General features: G+C 50.3%; 2 protein-coding genes across 5 annotated transcripts in view; both read left to right on the top strand.

The window, feature by feature from the left end:
* Window positions 1–13,425, top strand: part of CLPX (caseinolytic mitochondrial matrix peptidase chaperone subunit X) — a 32,657-nt gene extending 19,232 nt beyond the window's left edge. The window contains exons 6-14 of one of the 3 annotated variants that reach the window (XM_060174309.1): window positions 236–277; window positions 2,140–2,316; window positions 3,958–4,122; window positions 4,751–4,839; window positions 6,006–6,170; window positions 6,410–6,709; window positions 8,061–8,153; window positions 9,403–9,509; window positions 12,881–13,425. In XM_060174309.1, coding sequence (XP_060030292.1) covers window positions 236–277; window positions 2,140–2,316; window positions 3,958–4,122; window positions 4,751–4,839; window positions 6,006–6,170; window positions 6,410–6,709; window positions 8,061–8,153; window positions 9,403–9,509; window positions 12,881–12,905 — 1,163 coding nt within the window. In that variant the 3' untranslated portion in view covers window positions 12,906–13,425. Of the gene's footprint in view, window positions 1–235; window positions 278–2,139; window positions 2,317–3,957; window positions 4,123–4,750; window positions 4,840–6,005; window positions 6,171–6,409; window positions 6,710–8,060; window positions 8,154–9,402; window positions 9,563–11,309; window positions 11,755–12,880 lie in introns of those variants that run through there. The other 2 variants (XM_060174311.1, XM_007532353.3) reach the window with 2 other exon arrangements.
* A 994-nt stretch (window positions 13,426–14,419) lies between these two features.
* Window positions 14,420–21,505, top strand: PDCD7 (programmed cell death 7). 2 transcript variants are annotated; one of them, XR_009545253.1, is made up of 6 exons: window positions 14,420–15,320; window positions 16,522–16,660; window positions 18,616–18,852; window positions 19,035–19,122; window positions 20,591–21,008; window positions 21,101–21,505. XR_009545253.1 is itself a non-coding variant. In XM_060174295.1 (5 exons), exons 1-5 carry the CDS (start codon window positions 14,451–14,453, stop codon window positions 20,712–20,714), a joined length of 1,458 nt encoding a protein of 485 aa, XP_060030278.1. In that variant the 5' UTR covers window positions 14,420–14,450; the 3' UTR covers window positions 20,715–21,505. The 2 variants fall into 2 exon arrangements, 1 of the variants encoding a protein (XP_060030278.1); XM_060174295.1 differs by having other exon boundaries at window positions 20,591–21,505.
* The last annotated feature ends 712 nt before the right edge of the window (window positions 21,506–22,217 follow it).

Here is a 22,217-nt window from a genome sequence, read left to right on the forward strand (position 1 = left end):
TTCAAGTCCCCGCTTCCCATCTGCAGGGGGAAAGCTTCACAAGTGGTGAAGCAGGCTGCAGGTGTCCAAAATAAGTAAATAGATATTTTGAATGGAAACAGAGTGAGTATAACATGCTGATTAATAATGTGAAGAGCCAGTGCTAGTGGGCACATTCTTTAATGCTGTGGGATGGGTCCTTTTGTTTGTGCCTCCAGACGGAACAAATATGTGATGCTGTCACCTTTTTTCGTAGAGTTAGAAATAAGAAGACGGGAGGACGAGTACAGATTTACAAGTAAGTGTCCTCTCCCTCGGCGCTACTCCAGGCCACTCCACTCGGCCTCAGCAGAGTGTGTCAGCAGTGGTGGCCGTGCGTGGCCGTGTGTTTGCTTGTGTGCCACTAAGATGCTATATATCATCTGAACATGCTTCTCATTCTTGGTTCGGAAAGGCTTGGAGCACTTTCCACAGCGACTTGCATGGTTTGTGTGTGGGGGGTGCCCATTGATTTGTTTGTTGGGGTAGGCGGTGACGTAACATTTAACTCACACAACCACCTAGTGTGCATGGACTTCGGTTTGAGCCCCTCATCTCCACCTTCAGGGAAAGCCTCACAAGTGTTGAAGCAGTGCTGCAGGTCTCTCTATCTTTATTCTGTTTTATTATTATTAATATTTTTTACTGGAGCCCTGAGAGCTCTGGTTTATGGTGGTGTGGGGATTGAACCTGGGACTTCGGAGCCTCAGGCATGAGAATATCTGCATAATCATGCTATCTACCCTATCCTCTTTATCATAATAATAAATATTTTAAAAATGGCACGGGTGAGGGGATAGGGGGGAGATATAGTCATGTAAAGACACTTTTGCCTGAGGCTCCAAAGGCTCAGGTTCAGTCCCCTGTGCCACCATCAACCAGAGCTGAACAGAGCTCTGGTTCAAAAATCATTGATGAGAGAAACCAAGATCACCTGGTGCATATGATGCTGGGGACTGAACTGGGGACCTCATGCTATTTAGTTAGTTAGTTAGTTAGTTGCCTTAGGTAGGACAGAGAAATGGAGAGAGGAGGGAAGACAGAGAGGGGGAGAGAAAGACAGACACCTGCAGACCTGCTTCACCGCCTGTGAAGCGACTCCCCTGCAGGTGGGGAGCCGGGGGCTCGCACCGGGATCCTTACGCTGGTCCTTGCGCATTGTGCCACCTGCGCTTAACCCGCTGCGCTCCTGCTCGACAGCCCGTGCTCTCTTTTTTCACTTTTTTTCTTGAGCTTCCTCTTTCTGTTGTACCATGTTGTAACACCTTTCTTTTTTCTTTTCTTTTCTTCTTTTTTTTTTTTAATATTTTATTTATTTATGAGAAAGATAAGAGGACAGAGAAAGAACCAGACCTATCACTCTGGTACATGTGCTGCCGGGGATTGAACTCAGGACCTCATGCTTTGGAGTCCAAAGCTTTTATCACTGCACCACCACACCACCTTTCTTGAGTCAAAAGGCATTCTTCACAAAATTTTTTTGAAAGGTGTGTTATTGTTTGTTTTTTAACCAGAGCACTTGTTCAGCTCTGGTTTATGGTGGTGTGGGAGCTTAACCTGGAACTATCGCCGGCTCCCCCCCCCCCCCCCGCATTCTTCATGAATATTTATGTAAATAAGAGTAAAAGAAATCTAACTCCGGGGAGTCGGGTGGTAGCGCAGCGGGTTCAGCGCAGGTGGCGCAAAGCACAAGGACCGGCATAAGGATCCCGGTTCGAACCCCGGCTCCCCACCTGCAGGGGAGTCGCTTCACAGGCGGTGAAGCAGGTCTGCAGGTGTCTTATCTTTCTCTCCCCCTCTCTGTCTTCCCCTCCTCTCTCCGTTTCTCTCTGTCCTATCCAACAACGATGACAACAACAATAATAACTACAACAATAAAACAACAAGGGCAACAAAAGGGAATAAATAAATAAAATAAAATATTAAAAAAAAAAAAGAAATCTAACTCCATTAGTTGAGGTTCCCTGAATAATCACTGTACAGCTGTCTCTAGATAATGAGATTTTTCTTTAAAAAAGACAGAATGTTGAAGTATTGTGACTTTTCTAAATCAGTGGTCAGGTTTACATGTCAGAAGTTTTATTGGTGCTTACTCGAGCAACATCTAACTCGGCTTTTCAGAATTGCTCCAGATTGCAGGGATCGGCCCCCACGGCAACGCACTAGGAGCGACCATGCAGCAACAAGCACACCAGCAGACACCTCAGGAAAAACGGGGGGGTGAAGTTCTGGACTCTTCCCACGATGACATCAAACTTGAAAAGAGCAATATTTTGCTGCTTGGACCAACTGGATCAGGTAAATGACTTCCTGGGGGAAATGTAGGGCTCATTTAAGAAAATGGACATAAGCAATATATAAAAGAAAAGAGAGAAGAGATGGGCATAAGCAGTTCGCTAGCCTGTGTCCAGTGACTGGGCGATCCGTGCTCTTGCTAAGGCCAGCCTTACGGACTCCTCAGTACTTCTGCATAACTCTAGGCTGAGTGTGAGAGCTTGGGATTGCCCTGTAAATCAGTCCTTTATATCTTTTATTTGCTTGTTTCATTTATTTTTTATTACTGGATAGAGACAGAAATTGAGAGGGAGAGAGAGACGCCACTTGTGAAGCTTCTCCCCTGCAGGTGAGGACCAGGGGCCATCCTGTGTCCTTGAGCACTGTAATGTGTGTACTTGACCAGGTGCGCCACTGCCTGCCATCCCTGCCTCCCATTTTTTTTTTAAAGTGATTTAATATTGATTACAAAATCATAAGGTAATACGGGTATAATCTCACACCTTTCCCACCACCAGAGTTCTGTGTCCCCATTCCCTCCCTTGGAAACTGCAGTGGCCCTCCCAAGGTCATAGATAAGGGTTGACTATTATTTCTGCAACTATCTATATTTTTATATAATTGCCCTTTTTTTTTTTCCTATGGGCCTGCCTTCTCTTCCTAAGTCACAATGACTACTTCTGAGTGTCTTTCTCTCTCTCTCTCACCTTCCCTTCTTTCTCCAGGTTCTGATGGACTTGAATTTCAGGGCCCTCTGGTCATCTTCCCCTTAATATTTCTCCCCCCTCTGGGAACATGAACGAGAATTCTTCCTTCCTTCCTTCCTTCCCTATCTTTATCCATTTATTGGATAGAGACAGCCAGAAATCGAGAGGGAGGGGATTGATAGAGAAGAAGACAGACACCTGCAGCACTGCTTCACCACTAGCAAAGCTTGCCCTCTGCTTGCTTATTTATCCCACCCCAAATTCATATGCCATTCTTAAAGTACTGCCAATCAATCTAAGAGAAAGTTCGTGTTTTCAAAATACCAGATTACTGTTTTTAAGAAATTAAAAATATTTTAAAATACAGGCAAAAGTGAAATTTAATTAGTATTGTTTTTATTGTGGGGACTGGGGGCTCGAACCCAGGTCCTTGCACATTATAACATGTGCACTCAACCAGGTTCGCCACTACCCAGCCCCTGGACCAAAATTCTTCATGGGGTACAAAAGGCGCAAGGTCTGGCTTCTGTAGTTGCTTCTCTGCTGGACATAGGTGTTGGAAAGTGTGTCCGTACTCCCAGCCTGGGTCCTTTCTATCTTAACAAGAATAATGACAGCATACCACTAGCTCTGACACAACAAGAGTTTTGTTGTTGTTGTTGTTGTTGTTAAATACAGTTTAATTTATAAGACCAGATGGTGGCGCACTTGATTAAGCATGCCTTGCAGTGCGCAAGGATCCAGGTTCAAGCTCCCGGCCCCACCTGCAGAGGAAAAGCTTCAAATGGTGAAGCAGGGCTACAGGGGTCTCTCTCCCTCCTCTATGCATTTCTCTCTGTCTCTATCCAATAATAGATCAATTAAAGATTTTTAAAAATTCAGTTTACCTTTACCTTTTGTAGAGAAGCTGTATTAGAGTAAACATTTTCATTACACTTGTTACTCTTTTGACTTGTAGGTAAAACTCTGCTGGCACAAACTCTAGCCAAATGCCTCGATGTCCCTTTCGCTATCTGCGACTGCACGACTTTGACCCAGGCCGGGTACGTAGGCGAGGACATTGAGTCTGTGATTGCCAAACTGCTCCAAGACGCCAACTACAACGTGGAGAAAGCACAGCAAGGTACGAGCAGTGTTGCGGCCTTTGAGTCTTAGAAGAATGGGTGTGCGGAGTACCTCTGCTACTCATTTTCTAGCACGCTAAAGCCCGAAGACTTGGTTGTAGATGGCTCCTAGTGTGCAGACCGGCCGAATTACTGCTCTGAACCATCATCGTTCTTCCTGTTCTGACTGCTTTTCAAACTCTTGACGCTGAGTTGGGACCCAGGGCCAGGACGAGGGCGGGAGAGCACTGGGTCTAGAGCCAGGTCACAGACACTACGTCTCTCCTTTCTGCCATGAAAAACTGGACGGACTAGAATGAGGAACGCACGTATTAGTGGGGGTAGATAAGTATCGTCCAAGAACTGGTTTTCATCCCGGGGGGGTGGGGGAGTCTAGAATTAGAAAGCAGTGGCGTGACGGGACCAGTTGGAGAGGCAGCTGTGCTTTGTTTTTACAACAGTAACACTGTCGCACCTGCCCAGATGGGAACTCAATTGGATAACCCTGCTCGCTGCACTACCTAGTCCTTGAAAGTCCAGGGCACATTGTATGTGTGTGTGTGTGTGTGTGTGTGTGTGTGTGTGTGTGTGTGTGTGTGTGTGTGTGTGTCTTTTCATGTTAAAAATAGAATCCTCCTTAAATTATAGGAATTGTCTTTCTGGATGAAGTAGATAAGATTGGCAGTGTGCCAGGCATCCATCAGTTACGGGATGTAGGTGGAGAAGGCGTTCAGCAAGTAAGCAGTTGAATATTTTGTTCAAGTCCACTAAACGGAAGGGAGCACATCAGCCCCCAAATATTGTACGTTTGGTTTCATGTTCAATTAGATTCTGTTTTGTTTAATTACCCCACCCCAAACTTCACATGCCATTCTTAAAGTACTGCCTATTGATCCTAAGAGAAAGTTGTCAGTGTTTTCAAAATATCATATTACTGTTTTTAAGAAAGTAAAAATATTTTAAAGTACAGGCAAAAGTGAAATTTAATTAGTGTTGTTTTTATTTCTTAAAGGCCCAGTCAAACATTTCGGGAGGACTCTTGAAGGAAGTTCTGGCTCTTACCAGAGATAAATGAACCGTCTACTTATTTCTTATTCTTCTCACTTAGAAAATAGGGTTCCAGACAGGGGTAGACAGCATAGTGGTTACGCAAAGAGACTCTCATGCCTGAGGCTCCAAAGTCTCAGGTTCAATCCCCCGCACCATCAGAAGCCAGAGTTGAGCAGAGCTCTGGTTAAAAAAATAGTAATAATAATAAAAATAAAAGATCTACCCTATCAACAGGGTAAAAGAAAGAAAGAAAAAAGAAAGAAAGAAAGAAAATAGGATTCCTTGTGGAGTCGTAGTTGAAGTCATAATGATCTAGGAATCATTATGTGACAGCCTTTGCCAGTGACTCCTCATGATATAAAGCAGAGGAGAAGGGAGACTACCGAGACAGAGAGGCACACGGGCATACCTGTGCTGCATTTTTTTTTTCTTTCAATAAGTTTACCTTGAAGTATAGATGTCCTCAAAGTTTTGACACTGGGAGTAACATTTTAATTTAATTTACAAGAAAGGCAAACCTTGTCTTTTCAGTTTGGATTGTTCTGCCACAGCCGGGAACCAATCACTTCATGGTCATAACTCTGTCTTTACGTCAGAATTACACTCAGACCATTAGGAACACCCTCACCAGTTGGCTCTTCCTAAATGTACGAGGCATCCTAATGTCTCCAAGTAAATACCTGACGTGTGTTAAATCGCCATACTGGAGACAGATATGTATGTGGGAGCTTTCTTTAGTCATGTTGACCATAACCACCATAACCACATTATCATTTCCCCATCCAACCCCATTATCTAAAGTAACATGAAGTAACATGTGGCGATGCTATAAAATCACTCATTTTCTATTTAGGGCTTACTGAAACTATTAGAAGGCACAATAGTCAACGTCCCAGAAAAGAATTCTCGCAAACTACGTGGAGAAACGGTACAAGTTGACACAACGAATGTCCTTTTTGTTGCATCTGGTGCTTTCAGTGGTCTAGACAGAATCATCAGCAGGAGGAAAAATGAGAAGGTGAGTTTTCCTGAGGGCACCAGGCTGGCGAGCATTGGAGGCTACAAAGACGTTACCGCATTCAGCGAGGGGAGTTTGGTTATGGAGCTCACTCTCTCCAAGCCCAGTTCTTGTAAAATGGAGATGAACATCAAACTCGCCTCTCTTACGAAGATGGCGTGAGATGGCTGGCGCATGCAGAGCGCCCAGGCCAACACAGCTCGACTCTGCTCTGAGTGTCATCCTCCTTTCTCCGGCAGTATCTTGGGTTCGGAGCCCCGTCTAACCTGGGGAAAGGCAGACGGGCTGCGGCTGCTGCCGATCTCGCCAATCGCAGTGGAGAGTCAAATACTCAGCAAGACATTGAGGAGAAAGACAGGCTGCTACGCCACGTGGAAGCCAGAGACCTCATTGAGTTCGGCATGATCCCTGAGTTTGTGGGCCGCCTGCCCGTGGTGGTGCCTCTGCACAGTCTGGACGAGAAGACGCTTGTCCAGATACTGACCGAGCCACGAAACGCTGTGATTCCGCAGTACCAGGCCTTGTTTAGCATGGATAAGGTGAGACTTGTTTTTCTTCTTTGATTCATTGGTTTAGTTTGTTTGTCTTTTTGGTTTTTCTTTGCTTTTCTTTCTTTGTTGTTGTTCTATTGAAATATTGCACAGATTGACTTGAAAAAAAATGAAAAGCAGTCTTCTCTTCTGGAACCACTAAATGTGGATCTAGGAATCAGGGAAGGAGCCCGGTGTTACATTAGACATTTAGAAGAACTTGGAGCGCTAAGCGCACATATTCTCTCTCCCCTCCCTCCCTCTCTCTCTCTCTCTCTCTCTCTCTCTCTCTCTCTGTCTGATAATAAAGCCCAGAGGGCAGTGCTGTAGCTCAGCACACACTCACACTTTACCATCTGAGGACTAGGGTTTAAGCAGCAGGCAGCACCTGAGGACACCCTGGGAAGGGGAAGCCTCTAGGATAGCGGGGAGGTGTCTCTTCTCTCCCGCCCTCTACTGGGGGCTGGGCTTGGGGGAATCTGCCAGTAGCAGTGCAGTTGTGCAGGCTCAAAGCTTCAGAGGCAAACACCTAAACAAAAATAGTGACCAAACTTAAATAGCTAGAACTCAAAATTAAATATATTGGCAAGGCAGAGACAGGATTGCCCTTCCAACTTTGATATTATTTTGTTTTGATTAATTTTTAAAAAGATTTTATATATTTATTAGTGAGAAAAGTAGGAGAGGAAGAACCAGACATCACTCTGGTACATATGCTGCCAGGGATTGAACTCAGGACCTCTTGGACCACTCCATGATACTCTTCTATTCTCCCTCTTTTTTTTTTTTTTTTTTTGCCTCCAGGGTTATTGCTGGGGCTTAGTGCCTGCACTACAAATCCACTGCTCCTAGAAGCTATCTTTTTTTTTTTTTTTAAGGATAGAAATTGAGGGGGAAGGGAGAGGGAGAGAGAAAGACACCTGTAGACATGCTTCACCACTTGGGAAGCATCCTCCCTGAAGAGGGAGAGCCAGGGGCTTGAACCAGGATCCTCGCACAGGTCCTTGTGATTCATGCTATATGCCCTTAACCCAGCGCACCACTGCCCAGACCCTGATATGCTATTCTTGAGTATTGGTTGTAACACACTGTGTACACCTTGTACACTTGATCAGCTTCTGTAGGGCTGGACACCCGAAGGCCGCTCAGGCTCCACATATCCAGTCAGTTAGCAAGACAAGACCCTGGTCCTGCGTCTCGGAGTATCTCTGAGTCCCTGTAGTTAGCGCTTTATCCGTAAAGTGAGAGCATGTGTGCCTTTTTGCTGTACATAGCACCAGCAGTGGGGGTGGATGGTGTTGGGGTGTAGTAGGAAAATGCAGGCAGTCCCTAATTCTTGCTTCTCTTGACTGTGTCACAGTGTGAGCTGAATGTCACCGAGGATGCTCTAAAGGCCATTGCCAGGTTGGCACTAGAACGAAAAACTGGAGCCCGCGGCCTTCGTTCCATAATGGTAGGTGTGCTATTTCACAAAAACGACCCTAAACTTTCTAGTATGGCGTGAGCTCATTTTTCCCTCTGCAAATCTTAGAGAAGCGGCGTTTTCCCAGCTGCCGCCCACTGCTTGCCTTAGTCTCCCAGCCCCCGTGTCTGCCTGCAGAGAGGGTGACTTTCCCTCCCACTCCTAGAGCAAACACACCTCCCCACTCTCTTTGAAGGATTTCACTCTGGAATACAACTTCCATCTCGGGGACATTTTGATGGAAACTACACACCCATCACACTGGAGTCGATGCTCTCTCATGAAGCCCGACTCTGAGTGTCACTGAACACCAGCATCTTCACAAGCCGGCAAACAGAAAGGCTGGCTGGCTGGCATCCTCTGGGAAATTGGGTGTGGCTTAGGCAGTCCATCCTTTAGAGGAAGCAGAACCCAGTGGCCTGGAAGCAGAACTATCTTTGTTTAAGACCGCAGCACTGCAAGGCTTGTTGGGAAGTGTGGCTGATGATTTTGATGAGGGAGCCAGGCAGTGGTGCACCTGGTTAAGGGCTCACAGTACAGTGTACATGAACCTGGGTTCAAGCTCCCAGAGCCCTCATTGCAGGGTAGAGATTTCAGGCCTCTCACCCTCCCTAGAAAAAAAAAATGAGTTAGATGAAATCATTTTTGACATAAAGGTACCAGTTGAACTCTTTTATTATTATTATTATTTTTTAATATTTTCCCTTTTGTTGCCCTTGTTTTTTATTGTTATAGTTATTGTTGTTGTTATTGATGTCATCGTAGCTGGATAGGACAGAGAAATGGAGAGAGGAGGGGAAGACAGAGAGGGGAAGAGAAAGACAGACATCTGCAGACCTGCTTCACCACTTATAAAGTGACTCCCCTGCAGGTGGGGAGCTGGGGGGCTGGAACTGGGATCCTTACGCAGGTCCTTGCGCTTTGTGCCACCTGCGCTTACCCGCTGCGCTACCGCCCGATTCTCGAACTCTTTGGCTATAGAAAAATGCGAGGGATGCCCTGGCTGACACCGGGAACTGAGAACGCAGCCTTTCCCTGTGTGTGCTGACTAAGTGGGCAGCCCTGCGGACTTGGGACATGAAGGCAAGCGCTCTGCTGTCGGCTTTCTTGGGGCTCTGTTCCTGATTAGAAGCAGCAGTGTTTGCTCTGTGGCTGGACTGGATGGATGGTCTGTGGAGCGCAGCTGTTTTGAGTGTGAACGAACTTATTCCACGTGACTCACTGCTTTCTCTCTCTCTAGGAAAAGCTGTTACTAGAACCAATGTTCGAAGTCCCTAACTCTGACATTGTGTGCGTGGAGGTTGACAAAGAAGTCGTAGAAGGAAAAAAGGAACCAGGATACATCCGGTAAAATCAGACTAGCACAATCTGAAGGCCGTGATGAGCTTCTTTGTTTTTTGGTTATTATTACTATTATTATTATTAAAGATTTTATTTATTACTGAGAGAGATAGGCGGAACGAGAGAGAGAGAAAGAACCACACATGCTGCTGAGGATTGCACTCAAGACCTTATGCATAGGAGTCCAGTGCTTTATCCACTGCGCCACCCCCCAGACCACAAGATGAGCTTGTTTGTCAATGTATTTATTAATGACAAAGAGGAGAGAGAAAATAGGGAGTCTCACTTTGGCACACATGATGCTGGGGCTTAAACTCAGGAATTCATGCTTTATTTTTATCAGTCATGCCTATGAATGATAGGATTCTTTTCGTTTTTATCAGAGTACTGGTCAGCTCTGGCTTACAGGGACGCAGGGACTTTGGAGGCACTGAGAACCCAGGTTCGATCCCCAGCACCACCATCAGCCAGAGCCGAGCAGGACTGGTGTCTCATTAATTACTGTTAAAAGATTTACTTATGAACAAGAGAGGATCAGGGCATCACTCTGGTACATGGGATGCTGGGGGCTGAACTCTGGACCTCATGTCTGAGTGCCCAACACCGCCCAGTGTACCACCTCTACGCTGCTGCTTTCCATGTTTCTCCGCTGAACAAATTTTTTCTTCCCTTCCCTTCCTCTCTCCCCTTTCCCCTTCCTTTGAAGTACTGAGGACTGAACCCAGAATTTTGTGAATGTGATGCTGCAAAGGAACCTCCCCGGCCCAATTTTCTGTGTGTGTTGGGGGTGGCGGTGGAGGGGATGATTTTTTTTTAATTTTTATTTATTTATTCCCTTTTGTTGCCCTTGTTGTTTTACTGCTGTAGTTGTTATTGATGTCATTGTTGTTGGATAGGACAGAGAGAAGTGGAGAGAGGAAGGAAAGACGGGGGAGAGAAAGACAGACACCTGCAGACCTGCTTCACTGTCTGTGAAGCGACTCCCCTGCAGGTGGGGAGCCGGGGGCTCGCACCGGGATCCTTACACCGGTCCTTGTGCTTTGCACCACCTGTGCTTAACCCGCTGCGCTACCGCCCGACTCCTGATTTGTTCTTTATATATATATATATATATATATATAGAGAGAGAGAGAGAGAGAGAGAGAGAGAAGGGAAGAGACAGAGAGAACCAAGGAGACAACATAAAGGTTGTGCAAAGTACTTCCATGCCTGAGGCTCCAGGGTCCCGGGTTCAATTCCAGCACCACCATAAGTGAGATCTGAGCATTGGTCTGGTACTTAAGTGAGAAGCATTACAGTGCGCGGACCTGGGTTCAAGCCCCCTCTCCCCACCTGCAGGGGGAAAGCTTCACAAGTGATGAAGCAGTGATGCAGGCGTCTCTCCCTCTTCATTTCCCTGTCTCTAAAATAAAAAATAATTTTTAAAATGTTGAACAAAGGAAGGGAGGGTGGGGAAAACAGCTCAGCACTGCCCCACCGTCCACAGGCCCCTGCGGTGTTCAGCCAATCTACCTCCTGACCCTTAGGTGACCTCAGTATTTAAGGGGCCCTGAATATGTTCTTTTCTCTCCCAGCCCCAACCCTCCCCACTCCAGAGCCCTGCTCAGCTCTGGTTGATGGTGGTGCTGGGGATTGAACCTGGAACCTCAGAACCTCAGGCAGGAGTCTTCCATAACCAGCACGCTGTCTTCCCAGCCCAGTATTTTCTTTATGTGGCATTTCTAGCTAGGTGGGTAGTTTATTCAAGTTTAGAAACCAGGCTGACCCTAATTTCTTTTTCCCAAAACAAATACGTTCTCATTATAGGGCCCCAGCGAAAGACTCCTCTGAGGAGGACTATGACTCAGGTGTTGAAGAGGAGGGGTGGCCCCGCCAGGCCGATGCCGCCAACAGCTGAACCGCCCAGCTTCTGTCCTCTGTATTAGGCGCTTTCCTTCTCCCGTTTCCGATTGTAATTCTCTACAGTCTGACATTAAAGCACTGGGTATCTGCATGGCCAGAAGCCTCTAGGAGAAAAGTCAGGTCGCGCACCTGACATGGCATCACATTGATTTATCCAGAGAAGGACAGTACGTGGACTTTAATGACACATTGTTCAGAGAGAAATGTACACTATTTTGGTTCAGTTTTTACAAATGTCTGCGTTAACACAATTCTTGGGAGTTCTTTTAAGCAGTGCAGGTATTACAGTAACTGGATTTTACAATAATGTTACTCGAAAAATGGGAAAATAAATTCTTTAAAATGGAAATTTGGGGTACAATGCTTTAGTTGAATATTTTTCTACCCATAATTGTTATGGAAATTACAAGGCTTTTATTCATTTGTAAAATTTGAACGGGTAGAGTCAAGGCAGTCAACAGTTTTATGGAAAAGCATCATGAGAAACCATATCTATTTTTTTTATTTGGCTGAATTCTTAGTATTCTCTGCTAACGTGTGACACTAACTTCCCAGCCGGGACTGTGAAAGGCTCAGTTTCTGTCTGACGCTCTGATTTGGCTCCCTGCGGCCATTTTAGTGCTGTGAATGAGCAGACGCAATTAAGTCAGCCTTAACTCTCCAGGAAGAGACCACCTACCTACCTACCTACCTACCTATGTCTTTTAATTTTGTAGAACCTGGACCTCACCCATGCACAGTTTCTCTGCTTCTGGGCCACTTTTTCCTTCAGAGGCACCGCAGCACCAGTGCTTCCTCCAGTGCCGTGACATCCTCCCATGTGGAGACCTGGGCTCCGGCTGTGAGCTCGACCTTTGTCGCCGCCCAGCACAGCCTAAAGATGGCACAGCTTCAGTCCCAGCTGCCCTGCTCGGAACTGATCCAACGCCCTAGGGTTGTGCATTGGCCTAGAGCACAGAGCTTGGCTTTTGGTGCTAGATCTTCCTTTGGCTTATAAAACATTTAAGAAAACAGAAATATGTCCACACCAGCATGTTGTTAACCACTGTTAACAAAATGAAACAGAAGAGTGGAGAGCCTAAAAATGACAGGTGCTTCTTGTGACCTCATACTCTGGGCACCTTGTGAGCTTTTTTCTTGATTTCTGTCCTGTTGATAGAAATGTCTGTATTCATTTAGTTTATTTAGCCTTGGCTGAAATTGCTTAAGTCAGTACAGTTCATACTCCTCTTCATCTTTTGGTTTATAGGCTCTTGAGTTTTCTTAGGGAAATCACTTTAAGCTGTTAGCAGATACTAAATCTTGTTGATGAAGATTGGATTCGGTGATACGTTGTCGATGGGCGATGACTGGCTAAGGTCAGACAGAAATGCCCATCTGGACTGAGCCTGGCTGCCTTCTTAGTTTTCCTCGAAATGGTAACAGTTCTCCCCAGGACACCTTGCACACTGCAACTTTCCTTCTCTTTCTCTTAGACCATCAATATTGTCCTCTTTGTAGAGAAGCTTGGAGTGGCTTCTGAATAAACGGCAGGAATGCACTGGGTGACATTTTAGTCTCGACAGTGTACAGCTGCCTTTGGGAGTTGTTAACAGAGCTGAATCGGTGTTGTTAAAGCACACAGAGGAGTACAGCCCCGATCTGCCTCTCGGAGCTCATGTATGGGCACTTGAATAAACAAGAGGACTGAACAGGAGCCGGGTGGCCTGTCCGTGCACACTGTGACTTGTAGAAGGACACAGGCGCCAGGAGCTGCTCCTTCTGGTGACAGACTGGTCCTGGGCACTTCAGCTCCCTGCCATCAGCTCTCGTGGTGGGACCTGCATGCTGTGCTCTGTGCCAGGGCAGCCTTGACCCCTGGCCCACACAGCCCTGGATGAAGAATTGTGTATGTGTCTGTGGGGGGGAGTTGACCTGGAGCAGTGAAAACCCAGATAAAAACTAAATAAATTGGAGGAGCCCCCTTTAAAAAAACTTTATTCACTGGTAGATTCTACAATAAAAAAAGTGTTTGTAAACATTTGTATTATGGCTGTAGAGCTACCATAATGGTTCTGCAAAAAGCCTTACATGCTTGAGGCACCAAAGTTTCCAGGATTAATCCCATGCAACACCATAAGCCAGAGCTGAGCAGGGCTCTGGTAAAAAAAAAAAAGGGGGGGGGGGACCAGGGGAGACAGCATAATGGTTATACAAACAGACTCTTGGAGGAGCCCCCTTTAAAAAAACTTTATTCACTGGTAGATTCTACAATAAAAAAAAGTGTTTATAAACATTTGTATTATGGCTGTAGAGATACCATAATGGTTCTGCAAAAAGCCTTACATGCTTGAGGCTCCAAAATTTCCAGGATTAATCCCCTGCACCACCATAAGCCAGAGCTGAGCAGGGCTCTGGTTAAAAAAAAAAGGGGGGGGGGGGACAGGGGAGACAGCATAATGGTTATGCCAGCAGACTCTCATGCCTGAGGTTCCTAAATCCCAGGTTCAATCCCCCGCACCACCATAAACCAAAGCTGAGGAGTGCTCTGGTGTTTCTCTCTCTCTGCATATCCCTCAAAAAAATAAAATTTAATATATATATATCCCTGCAGGTAGGGGCTCAAACCACGATCCTTGAGCGGATCCTTGCACATCTCACTGTAGTCTTCAGCCAGTATGTCACTGCCAGGGGCTTGTACCGAGATCCTTGTGCGTTGTAATATGTACACTTAACCAGGTGCGCCACCACCTGGGCCCCTACTAGTTTCTTGATGCCAGAGGCTTGTGGGCAGTTGCATGAATGAGTTGACTGGCGCGCTTCACGGGGGCAGTCGCTGGATCTGTCAGTTGCGTTGAGTGACAGCTTTAAGCCCCGCCCCCGGAACCTCCCTCGGGAGTTGCTGAATCAGGGCTAAAGGCCCGCCCTCGCGCACAGGGTTCTGGGGCAGGGTGTCGCGCGTGTAACACGTCACTTCCCCCAGGAGGTATATATATATATATATATATATAGTCTCCCGCCCCTCCCCACCCTCCAGTCTCCATTAGTGAGCCCTCGTTTGTGGCCATGTCTCTGCCGCCCTTCTTCGCCCCTGCTCGCCCCGGCCCATCGCCCCAGCAGCAGCCGCCCCCAGCTCCCTTCGGATGCCCGCCCCCGCCGCTGCCCTCCTCCACCTTCGAGCTGCCTCTGCCCCAGCGGCCCGGCCCCTTCCCGGTGGCCCCGGGCCCGTTCCTCCAACCCCCGGCGGCCCTGCAGCCCCGGGTACCCGCCGAGGCCTCCCGCGGCGGAGGCAACGGCGGCGGCTTCTTCCCGGTGCCCCCGCCGCCACTGCCGCCGCCTCAGTGCCGGCCCTTCCCGGGCACCGACGCCGCCGAGCGCTCGCGGCCGCCGCCCCCGGCCCCGGGGCCGCCCTGGAGCCCGCGCTGGCCTGACGCGCCGCCGCCGCCGCCGCCGCCCGACGCGCTGGGGGACGCGGCCCTGCAGCGCCTGCGCGACCGGCAGTGGCTGGAGGCCGTGTTCGGAGCCCGGCGGCGGGCGGGCGGCCCCGGGCCTCCCCGCGGCCCCGCGGGACCCAGCCTGGGCGAGGTGCGCGCCGAGCTGCGCGGGGCCCTGCGGCTGGTGCGGCGGCTGCGCGGGCTGGGCCGGGCCCTGCGGGACGCGGAGGCCGACGGCGCCGCCTGGACGCGGCTGCACGCCGAGGCCGCCCCGCTGCGCGCCGAGCTGGCCGGGCGCCTGCAGCTGCTGAGCCAGGCGGCCTACCTGGGCGAGGCGCGGCGCCGGCTGCAGCGGGTGCGGCGCCGGCGGCTGCGGCTGCGCGAGCGGGCCCGGGAGCGGGAGGCCGAGCGGGAGGCCTGGGCGGCGCGGGCGGCGGAGCGCGAGCGGGAGATCGACCGCTGGAGGGTCAAGTGCGTGCAGGAGGTGGAGGAGAAGAAGCGGGTGAGCCGCGGGGCTGGGGGGCCCGGCCCCGGTCACCTGGACGCCGAGCCAGGGCTGCACTGGGGCCTTCGAGAGGGGACACGAGCTGGCTTCCTCTCTCTCTCTCTTTCTTTTAAATGTATTCGCTTTTGTTGCCCTTGTTGTTTCATTGTAGTAGTCATTATTATTGTTGTTGTTACTGATGCCGTTGTTGTTGGATAGGACGGAGAGAGATGGAGGCAGGCGGGGAAGACAGAGGAGGGAGAGAAAGACAGACACCTGCAGACCTGCCTCACCGTGGCCTAGGAAGCGACTCCCCTGCAGGTGGGGAGCCGGGGGCTCGAACCGGGAACCTTGCGCTTTGCGCCACGTGCGCGCCTTTCTCTTTAAGTACCAGAGCGCTGCTCAGCTCTGGCTGATGGAGCGGGGGTGGGGGGTTGAACCTGAGACTTGAAGAGCCTCGGGCATGAGCGTCTCTCTGCATAACCATGCTGCTGCCCACCATCCCCTCCTATTGTAGGCGGGTAGAAGGAAAAATGTGTTTACGAAGGAGCGAGAACGAGTGTCGGGCTGGCGCAGGCAGTGCCAGGGCTTAAGCTGGACGCCTGGTGCTTGGTGTCCAGGGCCGGGCCCACCGCGCCCCTGCCAGGCTGCTGCTCCGGGTGGTCGCTACCGGGGAGCTGCGCTTGTGGCTCCCCCGCCCCTCCGGCTTACGGAAACAGCAGGCAGCACAGTGGCGCTGCAGAAGGTGTGTGTGCTCGAGACGCCCAGGTGCCAGTTTCCACCCCCGACACACACACCAGCTTAGTCCAGAGCTGAGCAGTGTTATTGTCGTGATTGATGTCGTTGTTGTTGGATAGGACAGAGAGAAATGGAGAGAGGAGGGGAAGACAGAGAGGGGGAGAGAAAGACAGACACCTGCAGACCTGCTTCACCGCCTGGTGGGGAGCCGGGGGCTGGAACCGGGACCCTTAAGCCGTCCTGGAGTTTGGCACCATGTGCACTTAACCCACTGCGCTACCGCCCGGCCCCAAAAGAGACGTAGTTGGGTGCAGATGTCCCTTGGGCCGCACTTAGGAAACCCAGAGAAAGAATAAGAACGAGGGTGGTCCCACCAGAAGGGGGCTGCCTCCTGGCTGGGCCAGTGTGGGGGTCGTGCGGGCCAGGCCCTGGCTCCAGGCAGCGCTTCCTAATGCCCCGTCTGGCGCTGCTGCCCCTCCAGGAGCAGGAGCTGAAAGCCGCTGCAGACGGCGTCCTGTCTGAAGTGAGGAAGAAGAAGGCAGACACGAAGAGGATGGTGGACATTCTCCGCGCCTTGGAGAAGCTGAGGAAGCTCAGGAAAGAGGCCGCTGCCAGGAAAGGTAGGTAGCCAGCCGGAGGGCGGGTCTGCCGCCACCCTCCTTCCCTCTGCTGCCTGAGCGTCCTGCCCCCAGAGCAAACCGAGATGCTGAGAAGGAAGAAGCTTGCTTGCCTCCTGACTTCTACCTGCCCGTGTGCAGTGCCAGAATTCATTTCTTATTTTTAAATATGCTTCCCCCCACTTATTTTGGGTAGAGGCAGATATACTGCGAGGGAAGGTGGGGCTAGGGAGGGAGAGAGATAGAGAAACACCTGCAGCCCTGTCTCACCACCCGCGAAGCTTCCTCCCTGCAGGTGGGGGCCCGGGTCCTGAACCCAGGTGGTTGTGCTCTCGGCCAGGTGCGCCCCTGCCCAGCTCCCTTAAATCTTTTTATCTACCTTTTATTGAATAAAGACAAAAATTGAGAGGGTAGATAGAGATAGGGAACGAGAGACCGAGACCCCTGCAGGTGGGGACTAGGGGCTTGAACCTGGGTCCTTGCACACTGTAATGTGTGCGTTTAACCAGGTGCACCACTGCCTGCCCCCTCCTTTTTAATTTTATCTTATTTTTCTTTATTTTTCTGCCACCAGGGTTAGTGCTGGGACTCGGTGCTTGCAGAATGAATTCACTGTTTCTGGTGTCTATTTTTCATTTTTAAAAATAGACTAATTAACTAATTACCTTTTTGTGTGTGTGATAAGACAGAAATTGAGAGAGGAGACAGACAGACACCTGCAGACCTGCTTCACTACCCGTGAAGCTTCCCTCTACAGGTGTACCTGGGTGCCCCACCATCTGGCCCCCTTATTTTATTTTTTCCTTTTCTTTAATTTTTTTAAATTATCTATTTATGGGATAGAGACAGCCAGAAATTAAGAGGAAGGAGGAAACAGGGAGAGAGACACCTGCAGACCTGCTGCACCCCTCACAACTTTCCCTACAGGTAGGAACTGGGGGACTTGAACCCGGGTCTTTGTGCACCGTAACATACGCACTCAACCAGCCTTGCCACCAGCCGCCCCCTTTTTTTTTTTAATTTTATTTATTTACTTATTCCCTTTTGTTACCCTTGTAATTATTGATGTCACCATTGTTGGATAGGGCAGAGAGAAATGGAGAGAGGAGGGAAAGACAGACACCTGCAGACCTGCTTCACCGCCTGGGAAGCAACTCCCCTGCAGGTGCAGAGCTGGGGGGGGGGGGGGCTCAAACCAGGATCCTTGGTCCTTGTGCTTTGCTCCTCCCCCCCCCCCTCCCCTGCCCCATTCTTTTAGTTTTTGCCAGAGCCCTGCTCATCTCTGGCTTAGGGTACTGGGGATTGAACCTGGGAGCTTAGAACCTCGGGAATGGAAGTCGTTTGCGTAGCTGTTATGCTGTCTTCTCAACCTTACATAAAAACCTTAAAACTACTTTTGGGCAAAGTGCAAGGACCGGTGTAAGGATCCCGGTTTGAGCCCACCTCCAGGGGAGTCGCTTCACAAGTGGTGAAGCAGGTCTGCAGGTGTCTGTCTTTCTCTCCCCCTCTCTGTCTTCCCCTCCTTTCTGCATTTATCTCTGCCCTATCCAACAATGATGACATCAATAATAATAATAATTACAACAACTAAAAACAAGGGCAACAAAAAGAGAATAAATACTTTTAAAAATAAAACTTTTAAAAAATTAATAAGGAGAGGGGCGGTGGGTAGATAGCATAATGGTTATGCAAAACAGATTCTCATGCCTGAGGCTCCAGAGTCCCAGGTTCAATCCCCCGCACCACCATAAGCCAGAGCTGAACAGTGCTCTGGTTAAAAAATAATAATAATAAATAAATAAATAATAATAAACTTTTAAGGGTTTTATTTATTGAGAGAAAGGGCGTATGAGGACCCTGGCTCGAGCCCTCTAGCCACCATATGGCAGCACCCGCACCGGGAAACCCTGGGCTGCGTGGCGGGCGGCCCTGTGAAGGACCAAGCTCTCCCTCCCCAGGGGTCTGTCCTCCAGCCTCCGCAGACCAGACTTTCGAGCAGCACCTTCAGCGACTGAGAAAACTTATTAAAAAACGCTCTGAGCTGTACGAAGCGGAGGAGAGAGCCCTCAGGGTGATGCTGGAAGGAGAACAGGAGGAAGAGAGGAAAAGAGAACTGGAAAAGCAGCAGAGGAAAGAAAAAGAGAAGTTGTTACTTCAGAAGCGCGACGTCGAGTCCAAGTTATTCGGGGACCCGGGTAAGTGCCTCTGTGACCAGTGGAAGGGGAGACAGTCTCATCTTCAGCCTGGAGAGGAGGGGCCCCGGGGCGCTGTCAGGACGCGGCATCTGTGGGGGAGAAGGCTCAGGGCTCGGGTCACAGCTTGGCCCCACATGGGGCCCTGGACTCCAGGCCTGAGGGTGCCCCCCATTTCTTTCCAGATGAGTTCCCGCTTGCTCACCTCCTGCAGCCCTTCCAGCAGTACTACCTCCAGGCCGAGCACTCCCTGCCCGCGCTCATCCAGATAAGGTCAGAGCGTCTCCACACGCCTTTCCCTCGGGGCCAGACAGCAGCTGACAGAGGGCTGTGGTCATTGGGGCTTTCCTGTGTCGTGTGCGTGTGTGTGTCCGTGTGTCTCCTCAACCTGATAGAGGACAGGCTCAAACCTAGGTCGCACACGGCAAAGCAGCGCACTATCCCAGTGAGCAGGGCGGCTTCCTGCCCCCTGCGGGTCTCGTTTCCTCCAGGACGGGGATGTGACAGACGGGAATGGCCGGTTACTCGGTTACTCGCAGGGGACACATTGTTGTTCCCAGTCTCCCCGGAGCATCTGCTTGGCGCCCAGGGCTCTTCAGAACGTGGTGTGAACGACTGCAGCGGGCAGTCTCTGGGCTCGGTGCTGGCACCACCATCCCACTGCCCCTGGCGGCCATTTTTTTCCATTTTGTTGGACAGGACAGAGAGAAATTGAGAGGGGAGGGGAGACAGAGGGAGACCTGCTTCCCCCTCGAGCCTGGATCCTTGCGCAAGTCCTTGTTCTTAGTACTATGTGCACACTTAACCTGCTTCGCTCAACTGGCGAGAGGTCAGTCCACACACATTCCTCCACGTCCCAAAGGTATTTTGCATTCTGTGTATCCTTTTAGAGATTCTTGCAAACTCCCTGAAGTTGCGCTACCCCTCAAGCCCGGATCCTTGCACAAGTCCTTGTTCTTAGTACTATGTGCGCACTTAATCGGGTGTTCCGCCACCCAGCCACACTCTCGCGTTTGTGTTCTGGGAAAAGTATTTAGTTAGTAGTTAGTTCTAGCCTCTTAACGTGTACAGCTGGTTCTCACTGTGGTAGTCACGTCTTGAAGCTGCAGCTGTTGGGTATTTATTCTCTTTTGTTGCCCTTGTTTTTTTGTTATAGTCGTTGTTGGATAGGACAGAGAGAAATGGAGATAGGAAGGGAAGACGGGAAAGACACCTGCAGACCTGCTTCACCGCTTATGAAGTGTCTCCCCTTTTTCTTTTTTTGAGACCTTACTTAATATGTGTGTTGGATAAAGCCCGTGTAACACACAGCTTCTCTGCTCTGTATCACAGCCTTTGCGTGGTGGCCATACTTCACCACACCTGAGGGGCGCAGAAAAGTAAAAACACGATCCTATCCAACACAGACCACAGAATGGCTCGTATTTACAGCGAGAGGGCGGGCAAGAAGCAGTGGGGTTTTAGCTGGGGATGTGCCAGTCAGCTCGAGACCACAAGAGCCCCTCTTGAGACTCTTAGAGGAAACCTTCCTAACTAGACAGATGTGTGGACACAGACCCTGGAAGGACGAGGGCTGGCTGTGAGCGTGGATCAGAGAGCAAGTTCTCCGTAGTGGCGTTCTGTCTGTCTGTCTCAGTCACTGGAAAGCTAGGTCTTAAAATGATGGAGCGTATTCGTTTGCTGGACCCCTTGCTTGGAGGAAGCAGCAGTAGTGACACTTGTTGTGTGTGTCTTCTTTAAGGCATGACTGGGATCAGTACCTGGTGCCCGCTGACCACCCCAAAGGCAGCTCCGTTCCCCAAGGCTGGGTCCTCCCGCCGCTCCCCAGCAACGACGTCTGGGCAACTGCAGTTAAGCTGCCCTAGCTCAGGCGCCCAGGAGAGCACCCTACAAGGCTGTCACCAGCCTCGTCTTCACGTGCGGGGACTAAGCCTCAGGCTCTAACCGCCACGTGGCGTTGCCTGGCCCAGAAGCTCCACTTTCCTTCCGTGCTGTGTCCTGGCCAGAGGGACCTGGGGATCTGGATGAGTGTGTCTTCGGGAGAGGACCAGCTGAACTGGGGTCACTGGCCGCGGCGCCCTGGATTCGCCTCTGCTATGAGGGCCTCGGTCCAGAGTGGCTTGCGGGCCGGGTGGCTTCCCTCCCTTGCTCGGTGCTGGGTAAGTGCAGTGAATGTGCCGGGCTGTGCGGTGGGCAGGCTCGGTACCCTTCTCCAGCAGGCCTGATGCACAGGCTCCCTCTTCCTACCCAGAGAGCCGGCGGCCGGCGTCCGGGAGAGAGAGAGGAGCAGCACGCTCCAGGTCTATGAACCCTCCTGTGGTCCCCTGGAAACGGGGCGGGGCCTGTGGCGTTGGGAGCCCCTGCCCCCCACCCCCATCCTGAGAGAGCACCTGCGGCCTCCCCGTGCCGTGCCGTGCCGTGCCGGGCTAGCCGGGGAACTTCCTCGGGAACCCGGCGTCCAGAAACGTGCCGGCAGCTAAGAGCCGGGAGAAGAGCAGAGAACGCCAGAGTTTGTTCTGTGTGTTCACTAGTGAAATGCTGTCGTCCCTGGAGATGACCGGGCGTATGACGTGTCAAGTTTTGTTCGCTTTTTGTCATTGTATTGCCTTATTTATATTTCCAGAGTTAAATAAACTTTTTATTTTTTAATATGAGCCTTTGCAACTGTGTATTTTATTGGGTAGAGACGGGTAAATTGAGAGGGAAAAGGGAGGAGGGAGAGAAACACCCGCAGCCCTGCTTCTTCCCCACTCAGGAAGGCGAGGACTGCGGCTTGAACCTGGCTCCTTACCCGAGGTAGCATGCGGGCTCAATCAGGTGTGCCGCCACGAGGCCCCTGAACTCAAACTTTAGATCTGCTCTTGGGGCCAGGTGGTGGTGCACATGTTATAGTGCACAAGGACCCGGGTTCGAGCCCCTGGTCTCCACCTGCATGGGGAAAACTTCACGAGCAGTGAAGCAGTACTGCAGGTCTCTCTCTTGTCTCCCCTGCACCCGTTGATTTCTGGCTGTCTCTATCCAAAAAATAAAGATAATTTAAAAAAAAAGATTTGATCTGATGTGCCCTGATCCTGTTGGCCCTTCTGTTTTGAACCCCTGCCGCTTGCTCTCTGGTGAGCTCAGGAGAGCAGGACTAGGAAGGAGGGCGAGTTGCCCTGTGGAAGCTGTGCCCCTAACTCAGTCGTCAGCATCTCCCTGGTTTGGCTTTTGTCTTGTTCTGGTTTATTGCTGAGTGTAGAGTGGTAGCAGCCCCCACTAGTTCGTAATGGGGCTAGAAGGACTCAGGGCTGGAGAGATGGTCATGCCCCAGAGGCACCAAAGGCCCCAGGTTCAGTCCTCAGCACCACCATAAGCCAGAGCAAAGTAGG

Source organism: Erinaceus europaeus, chromosome 16 (assembly GCF_950295315.1).
Source record: "Erinaceus europaeus chromosome 16, mEriEur2.1, whole genome shotgun sequence".
NCBI classification, from domain to species: Eukaryota; Metazoa; Chordata; class Mammalia; order Eulipotyphla; family Erinaceidae; genus Erinaceus; species Erinaceus europaeus.